Source organism: Poeciliopsis prolifica, unplaced genomic scaffold (genome assembly GCF_027474105.1).
Source record: "Poeciliopsis prolifica strain line A6 unplaced genomic scaffold, Auburn_PproV2 SCAFFOLD012, whole genome shotgun sequence".
NCBI classification, from domain to species: Eukaryota; Metazoa; Chordata; class Actinopteri; order Cyprinodontiformes; family Poeciliidae; genus Poeciliopsis; species Poeciliopsis prolifica.
In genome coordinates, this window is record NW_026562387.1 from 11,753,440 (window position 1) to 11,775,104 (window position 21,665).

A 21,665-nucleotide genomic window follows, 5' to 3' on the forward strand; every position below is an offset into this window, starting at 1 on the left:
ACTATGGCTGAATTAGGGGCTTTATATTCACATTTCAGATTTTTACAAAAAAAAAAAAGTTTTATATGAACCCAGTAGTTCCTCAAATTTCAATGTGGAGTTGTCAAAGGATCCCTTTCCACTTTTGTGGTGGACATTTACCTCATGAAGTGTTGAGGAAAGCAATGAAGTGCTCCAAAATGTCTTGGGAGACAGTGTTGAATTTGAGCTCAAATTCCACTTAAGCAATTCAATTTAGCTTAAGTGTATTTAGACCAGTGAGCAGTCTTTTCTTCTCGGATCATCTAGTAGGGGTGTCAAACTGTGATCTTGCATCATCTCACCATCAGGAGAGGCTTTACAGCTGACAATCATATTCCTAAATAGGCTCATGTTGCAGATGAGTCTCCAGCCAGTAAATTTTAATCTCCCCTAAACAAACTTTTTAGCGTAGTAAAAACTCCAGATCTTTTGTGGTATACCCTGGGTTTTTGCTACATGATGAAGCAGAAAAAACTAAACCAGTTTATTTATTTTTATTTGTTTATTTTTTAGACCCATTACCCTGCTTTTAAAATCCTTGAGCCAAGATACAAAACTGCTTGGAAGGAAAGAAAGCTCATAGAAACAGACCATTGCTTTTATTGTTTGAGGGGATACAGTTACACATCCACTACGCTGGTCTTCAAGTAAAACTTGTTACAGCACAACCAAATCTGAGACAAAAGAAGCTAGCTAGCCTTTAAGCTTTGTAAAAATCCTAAAAAAAAAAAAAAGCCAACTCTAGCACAGAACTAATGTTGACATGAAAGTTAAAAAAGTGATATTTAACATTTGTTTTTAAAAAAACAGCACTGACAAGAATTCTAAGAGTCTACCTTGAGTACATGTCAATGTAAACTTGTCATGCGTTTTCACAGTGTAACAGGGCAAATTGATTTTTAAAGCAGTTAGTGATTTTCCTTAGAGATTAATCTTTGGACATTGGTGACAGTGCTGGTGAAGGGAAAGAAAGTTTGACTGCAACCCATTTAGAGTTATAGATACACAGTGACTATTTGTTCAGACTGCAGGTACTTTTTTTTTTCTCCCTCCCATTTCACTTTTCATTTGAGAAAAGTGTCAAGCTTCCTCTTTATGTTATCAAACGAGTCCATTCCCATGTAGTCTGCTTGGCCTTGTTCCCACTGCTCCTTGCGTTCTTCTGAAGTTGGTATTGGTTGGAAAGCCTGTGCATGTGAGGAGCCATCTTCCCCCTAAGAGAAAAGATCCAAATCAGTAACTTTAATTTGACAAAAAAAATAAATAAATAAATGAAAATAAACAGTTGACACCTATTGTGATAACCACACCATGTGAATCTGTATTAATGAGCACAGAGAAAAAAAAAAACCCAAGCCTTTCAGTTTAGAACAAGTGAATAAGTAACAGCAATCAGGCAGGCGCCAACAGTTAAACCAAATCCTCTCCATACCTGTACAGTCTCACAAGTGACCAAGTCACTGTGCTTGAACTTTGAGATGGACGGAAAGACAGAAAAGAGGCAGAATTAAAGCATGTACTTGCAGTGCAAAAGTAGCCAAAAGCATTTCCAGGCAGTTCTACCGACAATGCCAGTGTCTTGTATTCAAGAGCTCAGAGCACAAAAGAGTCTGCCAAGTTGGAAACTGTAATAAAGTTTATTATAAACTCTTTGAGCCAACTCAGAAAAGGTAGTGCTTCGAGACATTAACTGGTACAAGATTCTCACTGTAAAGCTGCTCACAACTTACCAACTGTAAAATTTAAAAGCATTTAAAGAACACTCCAGTTTCACCAGGCTTTTATAGTTTTTGATTGTAATTTCCCAAATTTGAATTTGTCCCTATTGTAAAAAATATGGCTAAAATGTCCTTCAGCCAGATGGCCAGCAGGATGAAACCGGTGAGGCAGATGAAACATGCATCACGTCATTTAAACAGCCAAACGCCACTAGGACTTTCAGAAATTTCATTGAAATGTCTTAAAGCCCTTGGAGGTTGAGGAAAACTTGCTTTAATGAAATAAAATATCAGCCTCTATGTGACATGAATACAAAGTATCAGCTTAAACATCAGCACCTCTGAATCCAATCAGCTACACCCAATTACATTTGTGCAGAAGTATATACAAATTAAAGTTTGATCATCATCACCTCCACACATCCAGAGTGAAACGGCTTGTCGCCATAATGTTCCTGCAGCATTGGAACCACACTGCTGGCATACAGAGTCCACCAATTCAGGAGGAAGCTGGGATGCATTGCAGGCTCCTGCACACCTCCTGAAATCTGTCTGGTTTTGCGGTCAAAAGTATAACTCCATGGTTTGGTCTTTCCAAGAAAGTGGACCACCTTGGCATTTCCCCCATACCTGTAGAGGGCAAAGAAAGATGTGACAAACTGAAGCAACTTTCCTGGCATCTATAAGTTCGAACTATATTGGCATGAAAGATAATATTGTCTCCTAAACATAATGTAACAGTGTTGAGGAACAGTATGAATAAAGTCCACTGCTAAAAATGGATTCAAAACAATTTGGCAAAGACAAGGTCAACTTTGTTTTTATTCCTTTTGCCAACCCATTAAGCTCTATTGACAACTACCAAACACAAGAGACTAATTTATGGACAAGGAAGTGCCAAACTGAAACCCTCTGGAGAAGGTTTGCTTCTAAATCCAGACTGCCGTTGACATACAGATGCAGCTAGAAAGAGTGGGCGAGATTAAGATGGTGCACAATGAGCGATCCAGGAGGCAAACATAAAAAGGCCTTTAATAATCTGCACTATTTTAGGAGAGGGTGTCAGCTGCTGTGACCTCAGGACGGATATCCAACCCAGGCTAAAGCCTGCTGGGTGACGGTTCAGCTGAGACTGGAATGTCACTGCTCATCTCCCCAGTAACTTGAGGTCGTGTCATAATTTTGCAACATGTTCATGTGATCGGGGTCTACTTACATCTTTGGTCTACACAAGTTCGAAGTTACATTGACAGACTGATGTGTTGTAACAATTGTGGTTTTATGCTCAGGAAATGGCAAATGAAAGCAATAGTTTATTCAAATTACATTTACAGTTGAATTTTCTCCCCCTCATTACCACGAGCTCTGTAGATTAACACTTACTGCTTAAATGCTGGGAGGTAAGTGTAGATAGCTATGCTGCTGAGGTTGTAAATGAAGGGGAGATGCTTTGAGATGTCAGCTGTTGCCCAGTCACTGAAGAAACCATTCAAAACACCTTGGTCTCCTCCTGCAGTGACAAGATAAAGACGATGGGTTGCCGAAACAATTAAAAAAAATAAAAATAAAAATTCCATGATGTACAATAATCTCTTACTTCGATGAGAACAGTCTACATAAATAAACCTCATTCCCAAAGTCACAATCTAAAAAGCATAATGCAACTCTACCTGAGTTTTGTTGTCAAAATATTGAGCCAAGTGAAAGTTAGTCTTTGCCAAAACTGAGTAACTGCTTGATAAAAGCAGACAGGCGAGTGGGGTACTACAACCCATTAACTGAATGGATGTACGTGACCCGTTAGTACACTAAAGTTAGTCATAGAAATAAGTGTTATTTTGGAGACCATTGCATGGTAATCCGTCTTAATATTGCTCACATGTGAGTACAGTGTTAACATTTTCCCTTTTAGTCAAACTTAGATTTTCTATTAAAACTGGTCTAGCCAAGAGAAATTTCAAAATTGTGAACATTTAAAAATGCCCTAAGCAGAAGGTGACCAGTGAGGCAAAGCATACCTTGGAGAATGTGCCTTTTCACTTCCATTCATCAGCACTCAATGCATGCAATTATAGAAATGTTCCCACAAGTCTGAACTACTTGACTGACTGCTGTGGATATTTGAATTAAAGCCATTTGATTTGCTGCATGCTACAGGTAGTTTGCCTTTGTCCCAATTAGGTGGAGGATGGAAGATTTGAACTAATGCAGTCAACAAGTCAAATTTGAAGAGTCCCCAACTCCTAGTAGGGTTACAGACACCAGCATGTTGCCATGCAAACTAGGACACGTCACTGGAGATGTGTGATTTGTTTCCCCTTTAAAAAGCAAACTTTGTCCATAAACTAAAATTAGGTGCACTAGATTAGAGCTCCAACAATGCCAAGCCCCATTCAAGGCCAGTCAACTTTAAATAATCTGTTTAGACAAATATTTGCACAGGCATTTTCTCCCTTTCAAATGAAGATGCTGGAGTGAACAAACATTTCATGAGTTTGACCAATGAAGCAGACTTAACCTTCAGTAGCAAGTTACTTAACTAAAAGTTGTTAGAACCCCTGTAGAGTGCTGACTAATAAACTATGAATCCACAAGCTCCAGTTTAAAGTGAACACAGCAATTTTGTCTGAACCCATCATCTCAGAACTCAATATAAAACAGAATCTTCATTTTGAAGGGATGAGCAGAGCACAGAAAGAATGTGCCTCTAACTTTGCCAGTTTGTCTTGGCAGCAGTTAGCATGAAAGCCACAGATTCAGATATAGCCTCTGGGTTCAACTGCTCATATACTCAGCAATTTCCCCCCACATGTTCTGATATTCAGAAATGCAGCACATACAATGTACTAGAAGTAGAACATTAAAGGTCAAAGAAGCCTCACCACATGCCACAGCACATGTGATAGGAACTTCCATGACTATAAATAAGACCATGCCATTGGTAGACACTGGCATGAGTTTAAAAACTGAAACAAACCCATTAAAATGCCAGATTTTTTTAAATTAATGGGATTAGTGTAGAAAAAAGGAGAGTCCTTTTATTGTTATGTGCAAACTACTTGCCAGAAAACTTTCAAGCACCGACTCATTCCAGTTACTGAAAGCACTGGCCTACAGAAAGGCATCTAATTGGTTTCTCATAAAAAGACAGCCCCTGTTGGAATCTTTCACAGCATCACAACAAAAAGCAGCCAGGCATTTCTGCCCACTAACAAGGGTCAGCACTTCCAGTCAACAATTGCATGTTTATTCAACAGTTTTGAAGCCAAGTTTAAAGGTTCTTTAAGTTTGAGCAGGATACAACGTTCACACAGGCACAAGATGCAAGTCATTTGCTGTCTCCACACTAACCCTACACCAAGTTTCTCAGTTTTGAGGCCATTGGCAACATTGCCACATGTTAAAATTCAACATTGCTGTACTTCCCAGACAGGTTTTACATTAAATCGGTGCCTTGCTTTACCCAGAGCACAGCAAAACTAAGAAAGCAGCACCAAATAGTGGATCATCTTTTAACATGGCAAGTTGTAGAATGACCAGCATTCCTTCTTGCATAAGCCATTTACTTCAATACTTTGTAAACAAGACCATTCCTTTTGCATGGTCATCCTTTAGTTTAGGCAACTGGCTCTGTGAATAGTCATCTTATAATTGGAAGGCTGTAGGTTTGATTTCAACTTCCCCGTTATGCATCAATGGATAAATATGTGTGCAAATGGGTGAATGAGAGTTTCGTGTAAAGTGCTTTGAATGGTAATTTTTTTTAGTGCTGAAGTGTTCAGATTGCTTAATGCAGAAATGTTCAGTCCATTTATCTTTTCGTATGAGCTTAGCATTGCTGAGAGTCCTGTTAGACTTTAATTGAAACAAGGTTTGCTTTGGTCAAATAGAATAAAGTTGCCTTGACAATATGCCAGAGATCTTAAAGTAATGCAGTTTTAAATTTTACCCATTTGCTCACGAATAAATAACGGTTTTATTCCAGCTAGAGAATGTCAAAGAGTCATGTTCTTTTGTTCTGAAATGATTGATTCATTGAATAGTCATTTGTCTCATTATTAAACTGCAGCTCTTTACAGCCCATAATCCATCATCACTGGTTAATCATACATCCTTTTTTACAGGATGAAAGTATATAAAAGCTTTATCTTCATCACATGTCAGTGGTTACCCTAGACTCAAGTCTCAGACCTGGAGTCCAAGTCTGTTTTTGAGGTTACAAGTCCAAAAGCTTAGTTTTACCATGCAAGTACAACTGTCCAATATTACTTTCTATGCAGAGTGCAAGTGCAAATGTAGAAAACATCTCTTGTTAAGACTATCTCACTTTAATCCCTACAGTGTCCAGACTTAGAAATTCAGTAGATCAGGCAACATAGCACTTTAATGCTACAAGTTTTATTGTGCCTACTTGGAGGCCCATGCTCAAATGGCCAATCTTGACTTGCAACCAAGCTATGCTGTCTGAATACATCATTATGATCGAGTGTAATCAACTCCAGTGTTAACCCTGTCAAAGATTTTCTGAACTCTCACAATAAACCGATTTGTTTTTAGCTACCCAACCATGACCAATATTTGAGATCTGGAGCAAACATCCAAAGTTTAGTTGTACCGTGCTTTTAACAGTCCAAATGCCAAGTGCCTCTGGGCAAGACAGGGCCTCTCAGACGCAACCTCCACTCCACCTCAAGTGAACACCCGAGAATAGCTCAGCGTTAGAAAGTCTGAGAGGAGGCCTTGTGTCCAGAAACTAGGTGAGATAAAGACGGTACTTAGAGCTAAAGATAAACAAGCTTTACATCATGCACCTCAGAATTTACTTCCCAAATCAGGTTAATGCTAAAGTGTTGAAGATGACTGTGACTGGGCTGAAAAGCAGGAAAATCAGGGACAAAGTCATGTTTCTGTCTCCCTCCATTTAGGATTTACACAAATGAGATCATGGAATCCCTGAGAGACATGATTTCACAAACTATTACAGGTCTAGAGCTTTCAAAACAACCCAACTAGGTCGATTACAGTTAAAGATGGTCACTTGTCCAGACACAAAGTGTCTGGACATGCACATGCCACACTTAAAACTCCAGCAGGCAAGACTCATGTGAAATCTGTTAATCTAGGTAGGACTACTTGATAAAATGCACAAAAGTAGCAAAATCAGTAACGCTCCATTTTAGCTTACCATCAAAGCTGCCATGTTCTGTGCAATATTGAAGCAGCTTGCCATGAGTCTCTACAGAGGGCCGGAAAACAAACACACCAGAGTTGAAGCAGTCAGGCCAGCCAGGATCTGGAGCAGCTGACAATTCCTCTCTTTCAAAGAGCTCATCTATGTTTGACAGCACCTAAGATGCAGAACAAGTATAAGGCAAACATGTTTACACAAGTCTCCACAGCTTCTTAAAGCTGTTGGAATAGGTGCACATTAAAGCTCACCAGAGTGTCCGCATCCATGAAGACACATTTGGAGTAGTGTGTGAGGGTCCAGCAGTGAAGCTTTGTGAATGTGACACCCAGGTCAGGCCTCTTCATCATAGCCAAGTGAGCTGTGTCACCGCTGTCCAACACATCCACAACCTTCACCTCGTCAAAGATGTTCTTCAGCACGGACCTATTGAGTTAGAACTGAGTAATGCATCAATCATGCAAGCAGAACCCAAGAGCTGATAGGATTACAAACAGACACTGGACTGAATTTTCCTTACTGGCAAGGGTTAGACACCTGTGGGCCAACAAGTACAACCAATTTCTTGGATGTGTTGTGGCTGCGGAGAGACTTGCCCAGAACCATGGCACCTCGAGCATAGCTGTCGTTGGTAGCCAGTGTCACAAAAGCCTGATCTGTGGGGTTTGAAAAAAAAAACAAAACAAAAAAACAAGTATTTCACCTTAAATCATACAAAAAACCCCAGCAAGAATTTCAGTCAGTGATAGGATATACATTTGAAGATTATAAAACCTTGCACAAGATTGGCAAAGTAAATCCACCAAGTTCTCTCCATCATTTCCTATAGTTTCAGAGTGGGGTAGGAGCACTTACTGTCCACAAGTTTAGGTTGCATTAACAATTTTAGATTAACTGGTTTATTATACCAGGTTGCATTACATTTAAGACTAAACTTAATTTAAGACACAGATATGACTATACAAATTTGACTTCCCTACAGTTAGTAGACTGGTTGTCACATTTAAAATTATTGTTTGTTTAAGCTCTAACATGATTTGCAAAGTAAAAAAAAAAAAAACAAGTCCCCTTTGGACAAAAACATTTAGTTCAAAAGTAAAAAAAGTTTATATAACTAGTGTGGCACCAGCTCTGCTTTACTGCATCACATTACAAGGGGAAAAAAATCCCTACCTGCCAAGCCATGTCTTCTAACAAGGACTTACTTGTTAAGAGAATTTATAAAAACTGGAATGATTTAATCACTGGATCTGGGATGGTTCTGCAACATTTGTGCATCATCCAACTTCAATCCCATAAGAACTGTATGTTAGTCCCATGGTGCTATGCAACTTAATCCTTAACACAAAGTTGCACACAGACATGTAGTGCCAAAATCTGGGCCAGCTTGAGAACAATGGTTCCCATTAATTGTGCATGCCATGTCTCAGCACCACGCCTTTCACATCACACCCCCTTTTCAATTGGTAGAGTCAGTGATGTAGCCCTAACATAAACTTTTATTTATTTATTTATTTATTTATTTTAAATGGAAAAAAAAGTTTTAATGTTCCAGGTTGCGTTGAGAGTCTGACTGCAGACGAATCCTTGAATATTTACATGTGGATACTAAAGTATTAAGTATGGAATTAAACGGTTAAAAAGAAAAAAAACAAACAAACGTGACTTTAAGAGTTTATTTGAAGTTAAACTGAGCTCAGCAAACTAGTTTTTCTCCCACTCATTAGGACCAGCTGTGGATAATTAAGTGCCTGCCGTGCACGGCGTGCGATTTAAACACACTTCACTCCCCACATTAACTCGCGAGACACTTTATTTTACAACAGAATACAGTCATACGCGTAACCAACTAAAACAACAACAACAAATAAACAAATATCTGTTTTGTGACACAAACTTTGCAGCAAACATTCCTGCGCGTGACGTGAGCGTCACTTTAACAACTGCGCCGGCTGGTTCGTCAACGACGTTAGAAGCGTTAAAATGTTCCATACCTGCCATGGCTGAGAGGAGTCGTCGAAGCTACTGCTGGGGTAGCTCAGACTCAAAGACCACTCACTGCTCGGCGTGGAAAGAGAAGGGCTGACTAAACAGGCAAGAGGTGAATTTATACCACGGAGACAGCCACGTCACGTGGTGCTGTCTCCGCACACCCACCTGCTGCCCATACGATCCTTCACAGCCTCTTCAGTTCAGGGGTATCAGCCGATATATTCACAACTTAAAAGCACCAGATACTTCTGAGGACTGCACACACATTTTCAATTTTAAAATTTGTGCGCATTTATAATATTTCGACATTTTAAAATGTTTTAGGAATTTCATACATGATTTTTCTCCTTAAGGTAAACCCTAAGCATCATTGAAGTAAGCAACCGTGTTACTAAGTTTATTACGTTTGATCCAGGCTCCCATATAAAGCAGATCTTTGTCGCCATCTTGTGGTTACAAAATATATACCGCCGTACAGCATTTTCATTTGAGGCGAATTTTTAATGGTTTCTACAGACCTCTTTTTATCTCGAGTATTGTAGAGAAACCTTTACAGTTTGGCTTAGCTGACAAACGGCCCATGGTTCCATTAAAATTCAGAATCCTTTCATCTGCAGAAATAATATGATGACTATAATTATCAGGCATCAGAGAGTAAAAGAGACTGGAGGGAAAAAGAGACTGAACAGCAATGTTGTAGAAAGGACAGAACAGACTTTATTTCTTGAGGAAATGTAGGTCCTTCAGTTTTTGCATCAACACATGGCAGATATTCAATAAGTCAATGTGGAGAGGGGGAACTCTGCAGACATTTGTTGCAGCATCAGAGCTACAAGAGTGATAAAAAATGGACCAGAAGGCTTTTCTCCTTTATAGGGGCAGTTCTAAGCCCCTTTTTTGAGTGAATTGTCCACGAAGTTAAAAACATTGTGGAAACTCTGAGTATCACATCTCAGTAACTCAGCAAAAATAATCTTTTCAGTTGGATGCTTGATTCACGTAGAGCCTGAATAAAGTGTTACTGGATCTAAATACATTATTTGTATGAGTAAGTTAACATTATTCTGAATGCACTATTGTCAGAGACTATGAATCTACATGAAAAAGTATCTGCAACCTGAAGTAAAAGGATCCAAACCAGTACTAGTAAAGAATACCAAAATTATTCACCAGTAAGTGTATCCTAACTACTGTAGTAAAGGAGCATTTTAGTCAGAATTTGATTTCATCCATATACACAATTTTCTCTAACTAACCTCAGACATTCACTGATATTACAGGTTTATGGTGTAATAAATGTTGATCGCTTGTTTTTTGAAGTTGAGAAGATCTGTAAGAGTCACAACTTTATTTTCATACTGCTTTTGGAAAACCAAAATGAGGTTCTGCATTCTGTTAATACTCCTTACATATATCTTTATTTAGTTGTAAAGTGTACCAATGAAGCTATTTGTATGCATTGTATTTTTTTGGCCTGTTGTGTGACTTCTTTAGTGCCTGCAGCTGTTATACTTAGTAGGATGAAGCCCTTTTAATGCTGGCTGGTCAATTTCAGAAAACTCAGGTTTTTTATCTGTTTTCTTCTTGAGCAGTGGATGTGTTGCGTTATGTGTTGGTGTTTCTATTGTGTTTCTTTTGTATAAATAAGTATGATCCAAATCGATTTCGCAGTAGGGGTGATGAAATTACCATTGACTATTGGTTATGTGCAGGCAGATGCTTGGCAGATGCTTGGCAGAGCAGAAATGCTGCCATGGACAGCTCTGAGTTTGTCACCTACTGTGCTGCTGGACTGAAATCCTCAAGAACAGATAAGCATCGTCTAAGACTGTTTGAATCTAAAAAAAAAAACACGATAGTTTTTCTGCTGTTCCAATATCACAAACGCAACAATTTATTGTGTTCTGTGGTTTAAATCTTTCAACATCGAAAAGGGCTTAGGATAAATATATAAAAAAATTGATTCAGCATGTTGGGATGGATCATTGATTTTATTGTTTGCACTCATCTTGACATTCTGTCAAATGCAGTGAGAAAACGTGGTGGGAGATGGCCGTATCCATGGTAACAGGGCATAAGACTGGTTAGAGGTTGTAAGGGCTGCAATAATGGAGCTACAGGGGGCAGAAGTCCTGGCTACCACACTTTCTAATAGAGGTTCTTCTGCACATGGGCGGCGATGTACTTGACGGCCAGCATGGTCTCCTCACATGTGGGCTTGATCTGAGACTCGGGCAGCAGGAAGCCATAATAACCAGTGTCACGCAGCTCAAAGGTGTAGGAATATTTTATTCCCAGGTCATAGGCCCAGTCGTCAGACCCTCCTGCAGCGGGGTCTGAGGGTGAATAAAGAGTGGGAAAGTTACACAGCGCAACATATGCTGATATAAGGTGATAGGTAGTCATTTGTTGACTCAGAAAGGTCCCTCCTCTTGGATGACATTCAGGCTTACTGACCAAAGCATCATGCAGACTGTCTGAGGTGTAAACTATCAGTCATTCATCAAATACTCTATTTTCCTTACTAGACCAATAAATATTTGTTGGCTGTGTATACTCACAGATGGTGTCAGCTCCTGGTCCGCTGGTGTAACGGGTACCATACAGACTAGTCAGAGCAGCACTGGCTCCCTCAGCAACCCTCAACTATAGAGAAAGGAATAAAAGGCAAAGGATGGTTTTTAAAAGATCTGGTAAGAAAAGGCAAAAATTAACATCTACAATCGCTGAAAATTGGGGAAACCCTGTAGATTTTTCAAATCGTGTTTGAACTTATGGATCCTTAATATAAATTTACCTAGTGGTAGATTAAAAACAATATTGTAAAACTCAGCCATAACACCTTTCAAAATGTAAAAAAAAAAATAATAATAATAATAATATTATCTGGTTAATAATAAATCAGGACACCCCCACATTTATTCTCATCAACAAACATCACCTTCGAGGGAATTGATTAGAATACCATTGCTGTTGCCATTAAATCCTTGTTTAAATCTCAGACATTTGGTTCGGTGTGCCCGTAACTGTTGAAGAACATAATGGTAAGCTTAAAAGATCTTTCTGAAGCCTTCAGGAAGGCTGTTGCAGGATTTTTGTAGTAAATTTAAGGAGCCCCCAAAATACTTTGATTTAGTTATTTCACCATCCAGAAAATAGTCAGGACTTTCAAAGCAATTTCTAAGACACTTAGATCTTTAAGTCTGAGGAGCTAGTGGATGCTTAAATGACAATACCTTCAGCAGGCTCTTGCTACTGTTGACATAAAAATGCAGATTTTGGTCTTGATATTAATATTAATTGTGGGATTATGTGATATTGGCTTTTCATGCAAGAAACCCCTCAAATGTCTCAATCATCTCAAAATGTTTTTCAGAGATATTAAAAAAAAGATTGTCATAAAATGGCAACATTTTATTGAAAAGAACTTGATATTTTTAATGCGAGTGTCTTAATCTTTTTTTATAACTGTCTGTTTCTAGTGTGATATACCTGCTCATATGGTTTCTTGGCATCTGACACCATGTGAATGCAATTGAAACATAGGATTTTCCTGACATTAACCACCAAAAAATGGGAAATTTTGTCTTACGTGAACAAAATCCAAACAGCAATTCCCCTATAAAATATACAGTTTTACCCCCTTGTTGCATCTACACATCCTCTGCACTTGTTTAAACAAAAAATGTTTATGATGTTTCTCTGAAAAACTGCAAAAAGCTTAAGTAAAGTTACTTGGTGGAAATGAAACCCCCTCGGAGAAATACATGAGCAGGAAATTATATTTTAAGAGAACACATGAGTTATGGTGAATCCCTGGAGCTCTTTTGTTCGGTAAAGTGTCAGTAGAAAGCCTAAATCACAAGTGAGCAACAGAGGGGGCAGAGCTGGAGAACAGTGGTATGAGCTCTAACTGTGCAGCCCCTGGGTGCCCCGGTGAGAGGTGAAAGAGCCATCAGAATGAGATGTGTGAGTGGGGAGTAAATGGTTTTCAGCAGCTAAATGTGGCCTGTAGATAAGAGTCACACTGTGATGGCGCTGGGTTGAGTTCACACTTAAGCTTTCCGAAACACATTAGGTGACATTACAAGTTTTATCCACTCAGGTTTTTCTATATCTGCTTCTCATATAAGTTTCATGGATTGTTTCATTGATAAAAATCAGACTCTTCCAAATAACATACACTGCACACATCACCCCATGATTAAGAGGATAACGTTTAGTCTCTACGGACTCACCAGCTCACTGTGGTCTGCAGCCAAGTCATAGGTGTAGGAGTAAGGGAAGAGCAGCAGCTGGGAGTACGAGTGCACGGTGAGGTAGGCCTTGATGGTGGACTTGTTGTTGCGGATAAAGTTGGCGACATTCTTTGCTTCGATCTCTGACTCAGGAGTACTACCGCAGAAGGTATCACTGCAAGGATTGCTGGAAGCGCCAATGGCTGAGAAAAACAGAGGAAAGCCTTCAATTATGACATCAAAAGAGTTTGTTTAAAATGTCACATTTTCATACACTAAAAAAAATACCTTTTTTTTCTCACTTGCTACCACTAAACTAGACTATACTGTTCAAGTTTTAGGTTAAGTGGGATTATAATACTTTTGATCAGAACAAACCTACAGCAAGAAATATTTAGTCTAATTGACTGCTAGTAAAAGAAATGTACCTTTTTATACCAGTATGTAAATATCTAATTTCTGATTCCTTCTGTGATGGTTTTGTTTTTTCCTTTTCTATTTTTGTCATCTATCTATAGTTTGATTTAGTTTCTTGCACAAGGTTTAGGTTTGTTCTCTTTTAAGAACAAACCTAAGTCTGTTGCAAGTCAGGAATCACATAAAAAGCAGAGATGTGACCGCTTTTGTGGCATGCAAATTTATAGAAGTTGGTGTCTGTCAGATAAAACTCTGGACACTGCAGCATCTGTTGCAAAGATTTAATATTTTCTCCATAAATTTATTCATTTCAGGTGTGAAATAAAATAGCTGGATTTTCCATTAAGATTCAACTCAATTTTTGCACTTACTGCACCAGCCAGCGTCAAAGTTCCTGTTGGGATCAGTTCCGATGCAAGACGAGCCAGAGTTCCTGGAACGAGTCTTTCTCCACATCCTGTTCTGTTATTTCCAAGAAGATAGAATCACATCTGAAAACTAACATGAGGTTTAATTTTTGTTTGACTGAAACTTAAGGTTTTAATATCCCATAACTTACGTTCGTGTGAGTGTACACATAGCCATCAACGTTAAAGACGGGCAGAACGTAGACGTCCATGTTGTTGAGCAGGCTGGTCATGGCAGAATCGCTGCCATAGGTAGTGACAGCCTGACAAATTTTTGAGGAAAAAACAAAGAAAAATCAGACAACATTCATACAGAAAATAACATTTGTAACCTACATGTAGGTTTCCTACTTACCTCATTGACAAACCACTGACAGAAAGCAGGAGAAATCCACTCCCTAGCATGGATGCCACAGTCCATGAAGATGGCGGGTTTAGGTGAGGCGGATGACTTGCCAATCTGTGGTTGTTTGATTAGATTAAGACATTGAACAATAAAATAAAATTATTGGATAATTTGCTATTTCTGGGTGAAGCTGACATACCTTGAGGAGAATCAATGAACGCCCCTCATAAGTGTTTCCGATGACCTGCTTGCTCACGAGGGAGGGGTTGGAGGAGACAATAGTGCTGGTCCATGCCTCGATCTGAAACAAACAAGACAAATGCATAAATGAAGTCTGAAGTAAAAGCAGAGGCTGGCTTGTTTTTTTTTTTTTTCACGATGGATGTTGTTTTCCTCTCATACTTCACTCCAGGTGTTGTACTTGGTGTAGCTGTGAGCTCTTGGAGAGGCACCGCTGTCAGCCTGGCCATCAACAGCAGACTGAAAATCATCGATGAGAATCCTGAGCAGCGATGATAGAACAGTGTAAGTAAAATCATAAAAATTCAATTTTCAAACTTTATCAAACAGAAATTTACACTTATGTAAAAACGTTATCAGTAACTTACTCATGTGCAACCCCACCCTGCTCCAACGTGGTGTACACCATGTCGAGGTACCTGGCAGGCACATGGATGTCCACATTGATGTCGATAGTAACCAGATCCTCACTGTCGGGGCTCCAGAAGTCGAGCTGCAGGTGGCAGTAGAGTCCGACATTTGTCAATTAGGAGCTTCTGGTTTTTAAGAACCGCAAGCTCCTAAAAAGCTTTTAATATTGAGTAAAACAATAACGTCAATGTACATTTTTAAATTTTAATTAAAGAAAAAAGTGTTTTGAAGTATATCTACACCGTCTTTACAATCTTTGGTCATGTGTCACTTTTTTCACTTGTCAACATAAACAAATTTGAAGCCTTGCGATAAAACAGCAGTGTCGAGTGAGTGGCTATGGTAGTAGACCTCAATACTCTTAGCCAGATCCTTAATGAGGGTCACGTGTGCATCCAGGCTTGGCTTCAGTCGGAAGACTTTGTCTCTGAGAAAGAAAAAAGAAAGTGATTCAAGTGAAGAAAACATTATGGACAGATGTTAGTTTCTTTTGTGTGCTCATGTAATAAGATGCTAAAGTAAAGCAATCTTTACTATTTTCAGTAGACCAAGCCAAAGAAATTGAAGCACATTGTGTGTTTGCGACAAATTTAAATTAAGTGCACAAAGAACAATCAGGGGCTTTTAACAGAATGTTTTCTAATTAGTATTGATAGTTGAACAATTCAATGCACCATATGAAATTGCAAAACAAATACCAGAGGAGTTTTTTGCTATTCCTTTCTTCTAAAAAAGCACCAAACACACACGCACTACCCCAACAAAGCCAATTCTACAAAAACTGATGTTTTTAGTATGAAACTTTATGAGTTAACTACATGTACCAATGTAATTTACTTAGTGAAATGTTGGGCCTAATAAGTAAATCAGGTTAGCAACTTGTAATATTATGGCATCAGTATATTGTAGAAACATCCTGTTAAGTTTTAATTAAACCCAGTATTTTAGGCTTTGAGCTACAGTTTGCACTTTAGACCCATAATACATTGAAATAGACATTTAACATACCTTGACTTACTACGCTGGATAGTGAGACACATCTTTATATCAAAATATTCCACTGACAAACCCAAACCCAAATACTCTTTAAATAGAAACAACTGAGTATATGTCTAAAATCAATAAAAAATGTAAAAAGTATCAGGGTATAAATGGAGAAATATTGGTTAAGACTGAATAGTACAGTAACATATGTGTGGTGCTGAATGTTAATGTGAGAATGAAAACAGATTGCAGACTTAGACCTGATTCTCATAACTTCCTTGTTAACAAACTGTAAATTTAACTCTACAATGATTTACCTCACAGCAATGACAAAAGCACAAAGGCATAATTAACATGACGACTTCTGAGTATGAGACATTTGCAATTCACACCAAAGCGTTTGCTTTCCTTTGATAAAATGAAAACTTTACCCCTCAAAGCGAGTGACTTCAGCCAAGGCAACAGCCACAAATCCGAAAAACAACAGGAGCTTCATGTTGGCAATGAAGCTGACCCCTCGTGCAGACAGCACTTATAGCAAATAGCCCTTCACCTATCCACCAATCCTAATCCAAGATGCGTCCCTATCATACATCCTCCCTGAAAGTTCCCATACTGCGTCCACCTGTTGACTTATTTTTGCCAATTCCCCTAGTCAATGATTAACAGATGTTAATGGAAACTTCAACCAAGGACACTTGACATATTCTACTCCAAATAGCAACAATATCTTAATTTATAGTTGCTTCGGTACTGCAAGCACTGAGTAATCAATGATGTCTGTTTCCAAGAAATGTAAAATTTAAATATAGTACTTGGAAAATCCACTTCTGAGGAATTAAAAGAAAATGTGATTATATTTAAATGTGACGAATTTATACGACCTCTTTATTGTAGAATATGTAAATTTAGAAAAAAAAAAAAAACTTTTAACAAGAAGAGCAAGACATGTCAATACCACATAATACATGGCAGCACGTGGTCTTAGTCAAACATACATCATGGATAAAATTACAGTAAAAAAGCAACATATCTCAATTTTTTTTTGTTCAGCTGCTGACAGAACATGCATGAATAGATTACCTCAATATACACACCAAACGACACATGTGCTTTTGAGGTAGTTCTCAATGCTACAATATGTCTGTAGGTCTACTCCAGGCATGGATGTAAGAACATTTGGAGATTGTCCTTTTGTGTGTTGATAGTTGTCTCACCATAATATCTGGGTTGGTTCTGTGAAGGATAGGTGACCTACCAATGGAATTAGACACCATTTAAAAGACAAAAAAAAAAAGAATAAATGTCCACAGCTAAATAACTAACATAGAACAGCAGTTCATTAAAGCTGGAGGATGTAATTTATATATCTGTTAAAACTGTCACTATGTTGTATCAGTATAGTATGATACAGATCTTTTGTGACAAAACAAACAAACAAAAAACAAATCTGGTTCCTCTGCCCTCCTATTGCTCCCAATGCTAACCAGAAACAATCAAGAAGGATCTTGGCAATGTCAATCATGTTTATGTATGCACTGCACTTAAATCCTTGTAGAGCAGTAACTTAAGTTGATGTTCCTTTTAACAATAGATGGAATTTCTGTCACAATTAAGCCTGATAATATTCTGTTAAACCCAAAGTTATTCATACTTCTGGCATATTTAGGTTTAATGTAATATTTTCATTTAGCCAATAGGCTTTTTCTAACATGCGGTAATATCAAATATTTTGGAGTAGCCCAGCCAGAAATGCAACTTGGTTCCGACAGTGTTGGTGGTTATCTGTAGAGGTCATTGTGCGAGAGGCTTTGTATACCCTGAACAGGTCACCGCACTCAATACACTGAGACCAATTGACCTATTGTTTATTTTTGGACTGTGAGAGGAAACTGGAATACCCAGAGAGGAACAAGTCGAATACAGAAACTTTACACAGAAAGATAACAGGCCAGGATATGAACCCAAGATCTTCAAAGTGTTGTATTGTATTACATATACAATACAGTTGTAATGAATGCACAACGTCAAATCTTTGAGTAGTAAACATACTTTGTTCTTATTTTAAGTCTTTGTAAATCAACAATATATACAATAAAAATAATTATGAAAATAAAATACATTAAAAAACTGAATTAATAAAATATAATCAATAATAAACGGTCAATATGACATAGCTGGAGAAGTCAAAGTCTGACTGACTGAAGAAACAAAGAGGAGTTTATACCACTGAGACAGCCAGATCACATGGTGCTTTCTTCTGCTAATAAGGTCTGAGGAACCTTATTACAGTAACATTTGATTCTGAAATACAGATTTAATAACTTGTGCACTCATTTTGTTAATTCAAACGTAATTCGCAAATGTTCCAACTAGCAATGACAGGATTTACTCCTATGATATCTTTCTTAAATGTCACTCAAGTTAACATTTGTATCATGCACCCCATTTGTCCCTCAGTGTTACCTTTCCTAATAGGGTGATGTGAATCTTTTCCAAATAAATTAAGCCAAAATCATTTGTTGCCATCTTGTGGGCAAAAATGCATGTAAAAGTTCAAAGTTATTTATATGTCAGACACTTTGATTGAGCTTTGACAGATGGCTCTTAGAGGTAAGATAAAAGTGCCAGTATCTTAGAACTTGAGTTGAAACAAACAAATGCATGTAATTATGGTTATTTTGTGGCACAGCTGACAAAAATCTGAAGACTTGCTAAAAATCAGAATATTTCATTTTGTCAAAATAGATAAACATTGATCACATTGTTTGGCAGCATGATTTATGGCAGTGTATGCAAACTCCCTTCAGATCATTGGCTCATTTTCCAGACTGAGGCAGATGCTTCACAGGGCAGAGATGCTGCCAAAACGGTGCTTTATGGTTGTTACCTACTGTGCTGCTGGACTGAGAGCCTTAAAGACAAACACCCCCAGGCATCAGACCTCTACCACTGGAATGGCTCCATCTGTGAGCCGACCTCAGGTCTGTTTTGGTAGAAAAAAATGTCAGATGGAGGGGGAGGAATACTTTTATCTGGAGCACATCGGGACAGGACAGGATGACTGTGTCACCTTCTGATACTGAGAAGATCTACTATTTCACAGCACATATATGATAAATGTGCTCTGAGACAGCAGTTAAGGCGGCAAGGCAGCAATGTAACATAGCTGAAAACCCAATTGTATTTATGTGAATCACACATGCACACACACTCATACAAACATTAGGACTCTGAATTGACTTCCATTCATTTTAGTAACAGTATTTATGCTTAACTTAGGCATTTCCCTTAACCGTAACCCATACTACTATGTTCCTAACCCTATCTTTAACCAAAGCCTAATTCACTCCATACCTATAAACCCTGAGCCCTCAGGGTTCATTATCATCTTCCTCCTCCCCCCAGCCTCACTTGGTACTAATCCTCTGGACAACTGATCTCCTGAAGTACAACATGGATCAAATTAAGAGTCTTGCCACGTCGCCATATCGATGTTCTCTTATTCAAGTTATGTCTCAACAATGTGTCCCTGCTGATTCATAATTCAGGGGGCTCCACTGAATTATGACCAGTTTTTGATCCTCATTTTTTCAGTTATTAATTATGAACCCAAAACAACTAAACCAAAACAGAACAAACAAAAAGGGAAACAGTAGAATTCCATGAGTTGCTAGAAGGAAATGAACTTCCAGGCCTTCCAGAGAAAGGCATGAGCAGGAAATTATATTTCCTAGGGAACACATGAGTTATGTAGAATCCCTGGAGCTCTTTTGTTTGGTAAAATGGAGAGCCTAAATCACAAGAGAGCAAAAGAGGGGGCAGAGCCATGCAATGAGGTTCAGTCAGTGTGAGAGCTCCAAGAGCAGGGGTGTGAGCTCTGACTGTGCTCCCCTCGGACGCCCCGGTGAGAGGTGAAAGAGCCATGAGAATGAGGCATGTGAGCGGGGAGTAAATGGTTTGCTGCAGCTAAATGTGGCCTGTAGATAAGACTCACACAGTGATGGGGTGAGTTCATGGTTAAGCTTTCAGAAACACATTAAACAACATTACCAGAAGTTTTTATGCACTCATAACCTGCTAGCACTATCTCGCTCTTGAAAGTTTATAGCACTCCTATCTTGGTAAAGTGAATTGGAAGAATGGCACCTTTTCAATTCCAGTGTTTTGCAAATCATGAATCTTAATGGTCTGATCTTTGTCTGAAGCATGGAAATGATTTGATATAAGTGACCTTTTTCTGTATGACTTTATCAATATTTTTTTTCCATAACACTATGAATTGATAAATGCCAGGACCAGATTTACACAGTCATAACGGTTATGCAGACAATTTACAATTTAACTCTTCAATACTGCTAAATGCGCAACATTCTTTCCCTCAATCTTCAATATGGTTCAGCAAAACATTCAAAGGCTTCATCACAGCTGCAAAGAAAACTTCCCTGATCAAATGATCAAATGATCAGGGAAAACTTCCCTGATCAAGTGATCAGGGAAGTTTTCTTTGCAGGTGTGATGAAGCCTTTGAATGTTTTTCTGATATGATTGTGGTTAGAAGAGGGAATGCAATTAATTCATTCTGCTATCTGTAAAGAATGGACCTATGTAGGAATAAATATCAAAGGTACCTACATTTACTGTTATGATTGGAAGCAAAAGAGGATTTATACTGAAACACACCTCCTTAACTTGAGCTTTCACTTACAAACACTGTTCTTTTGCCTACTTTGGTTGGTCAGCATAAGTTCTCCTTTATTGATTATTCCTTTGCAATGATAAGGAGTTTGTAGATTAAATGTATGTATTATTATTATTTTTTCTCCTTTCGGTAATAACTACCAGGTACGCAATGGATTTATAGTGAACTTGATTCTTGTTTATTGATTTGTATGGATTAAGGTTTAGATTATAAAACTTAATTTCTTATGAACTCTCACTATTTGGGATCCAAAGATTGACCTGCAGAGGGCACCAAAGTTCAATAATTCAAACTTTTGATCATTGCCAGATCTTTAATGTTTTACACAATCAGAGTCTATTGAAATTTAAAAAGAAAGAATCATTCATAGGAATCTTTATTACACCTCCGCATAATCTGTGTTTAATCCTGAATAAAAAGGATACAATTTTGCCTTTTCAATATCAGTAAGTATCTAAATCTGAGAGATGGTAGAAATCTACTTCTATGGTTTTAGTCAGATTGCTAATGAATGAGATATTCATCCAGCCTCAGCTTCAGTCCAAAACCCTTCTACCTAAAAAATCTATTAAAAAAAAAAACAAAACTTTTAAGTTTTGATGTCCAAATACTACGCCAACATTGTCTAATTAAAAAATATCATGGGCCAGGAAAAAGAAACAAATGCAAAACTCAAACATAGCGTAATTTAACAGAGGAGTTAGATTTTTGTAGTGATGGAAAGGTTAATCAAAATTAATAAAACATCACCATTACTGAAGATAAACATGTCTGGCCTTTAAAAGTATGTATTTCTCAAATTTGATTATTATTGTTGCTATTCATCCATACCTGTTAATTTTTGTGCAAAGCAAACAATTAGCTGCCTTCATGAAACTGTCATAATTAATAAGTCTTTTTGGACGCTCCCCATTAACTCCCAAAAACATAATTCATGCCAATTATGTATGATTTTACGAATGTTTGTAGAAAATCTACAAAGAAATAAAAAAAACAGCGAC

At 38.0% G+C, this 21,665-nt stretch overlaps 2 protein-coding genes across 3 annotated transcripts; both read right to left on the minus strand.

The window, feature by feature from the left end:
* Window positions 1-603: 603 nt before the first annotated feature.
* On the minus strand, window positions 604-9,050 carry gyg1b (glycogenin 1b). Of its 2 annotated transcripts, XM_055037829.1 has the most exons (8): window positions 8,922-9,050; window positions 7,448-7,583; window positions 7,179-7,353; window positions 6,925-7,087; window positions 3,123-3,249; window positions 2,153-2,369; window positions 1,454-1,492; window positions 604-1,235 (listed from the first exon to the last, which is right to left on the minus strand). In XM_055037829.1, the coding sequence occupies exons 1-8, from the start codon at window positions 8,926-8,928 to the stop codon at window positions 1,086-1,088; spliced, it is 1,014 nt and encodes a 337-aa protein (XP_054893804.1). In that variant the 5' UTR covers window positions 8,929-9,050; the 3' UTR covers window positions 604-1,085. The 2 variants fall into 2 exon arrangements, with proteins under 2 accessions (XP_054893804.1, XP_054893805.1); XM_055037830.1 differs by lacking the exon at window positions 1,454-1,492.
* Window positions 9,051-10,891: 1,841 nt separating this feature from the next.
* On the minus strand, window positions 10,892-16,488 carry cpb1 (carboxypeptidase B1 (tissue)). The gene is made up of 11 exons (XM_055037890.1): window positions 16,394-16,488; window positions 15,330-15,405; window positions 14,936-15,060; window positions 14,730-14,829; window positions 14,527-14,628; window positions 14,337-14,441; window positions 14,134-14,244; window positions 13,946-14,036; window positions 13,158-13,360; window positions 11,481-11,565; window positions 10,892-11,255 (listed from the first exon to the last, which is right to left on the minus strand). Exons 1-11 carry the CDS (start codon window positions 16,456-16,458, stop codon window positions 11,068-11,070), a joined length of 1,251 nt encoding a protein of 416 aa, XP_054893865.1. The 5' UTR covers window positions 16,459-16,488; the 3' UTR covers window positions 10,892-11,067.
* Window positions 16,489-21,665: the final 5,177 nt, after the last annotated feature.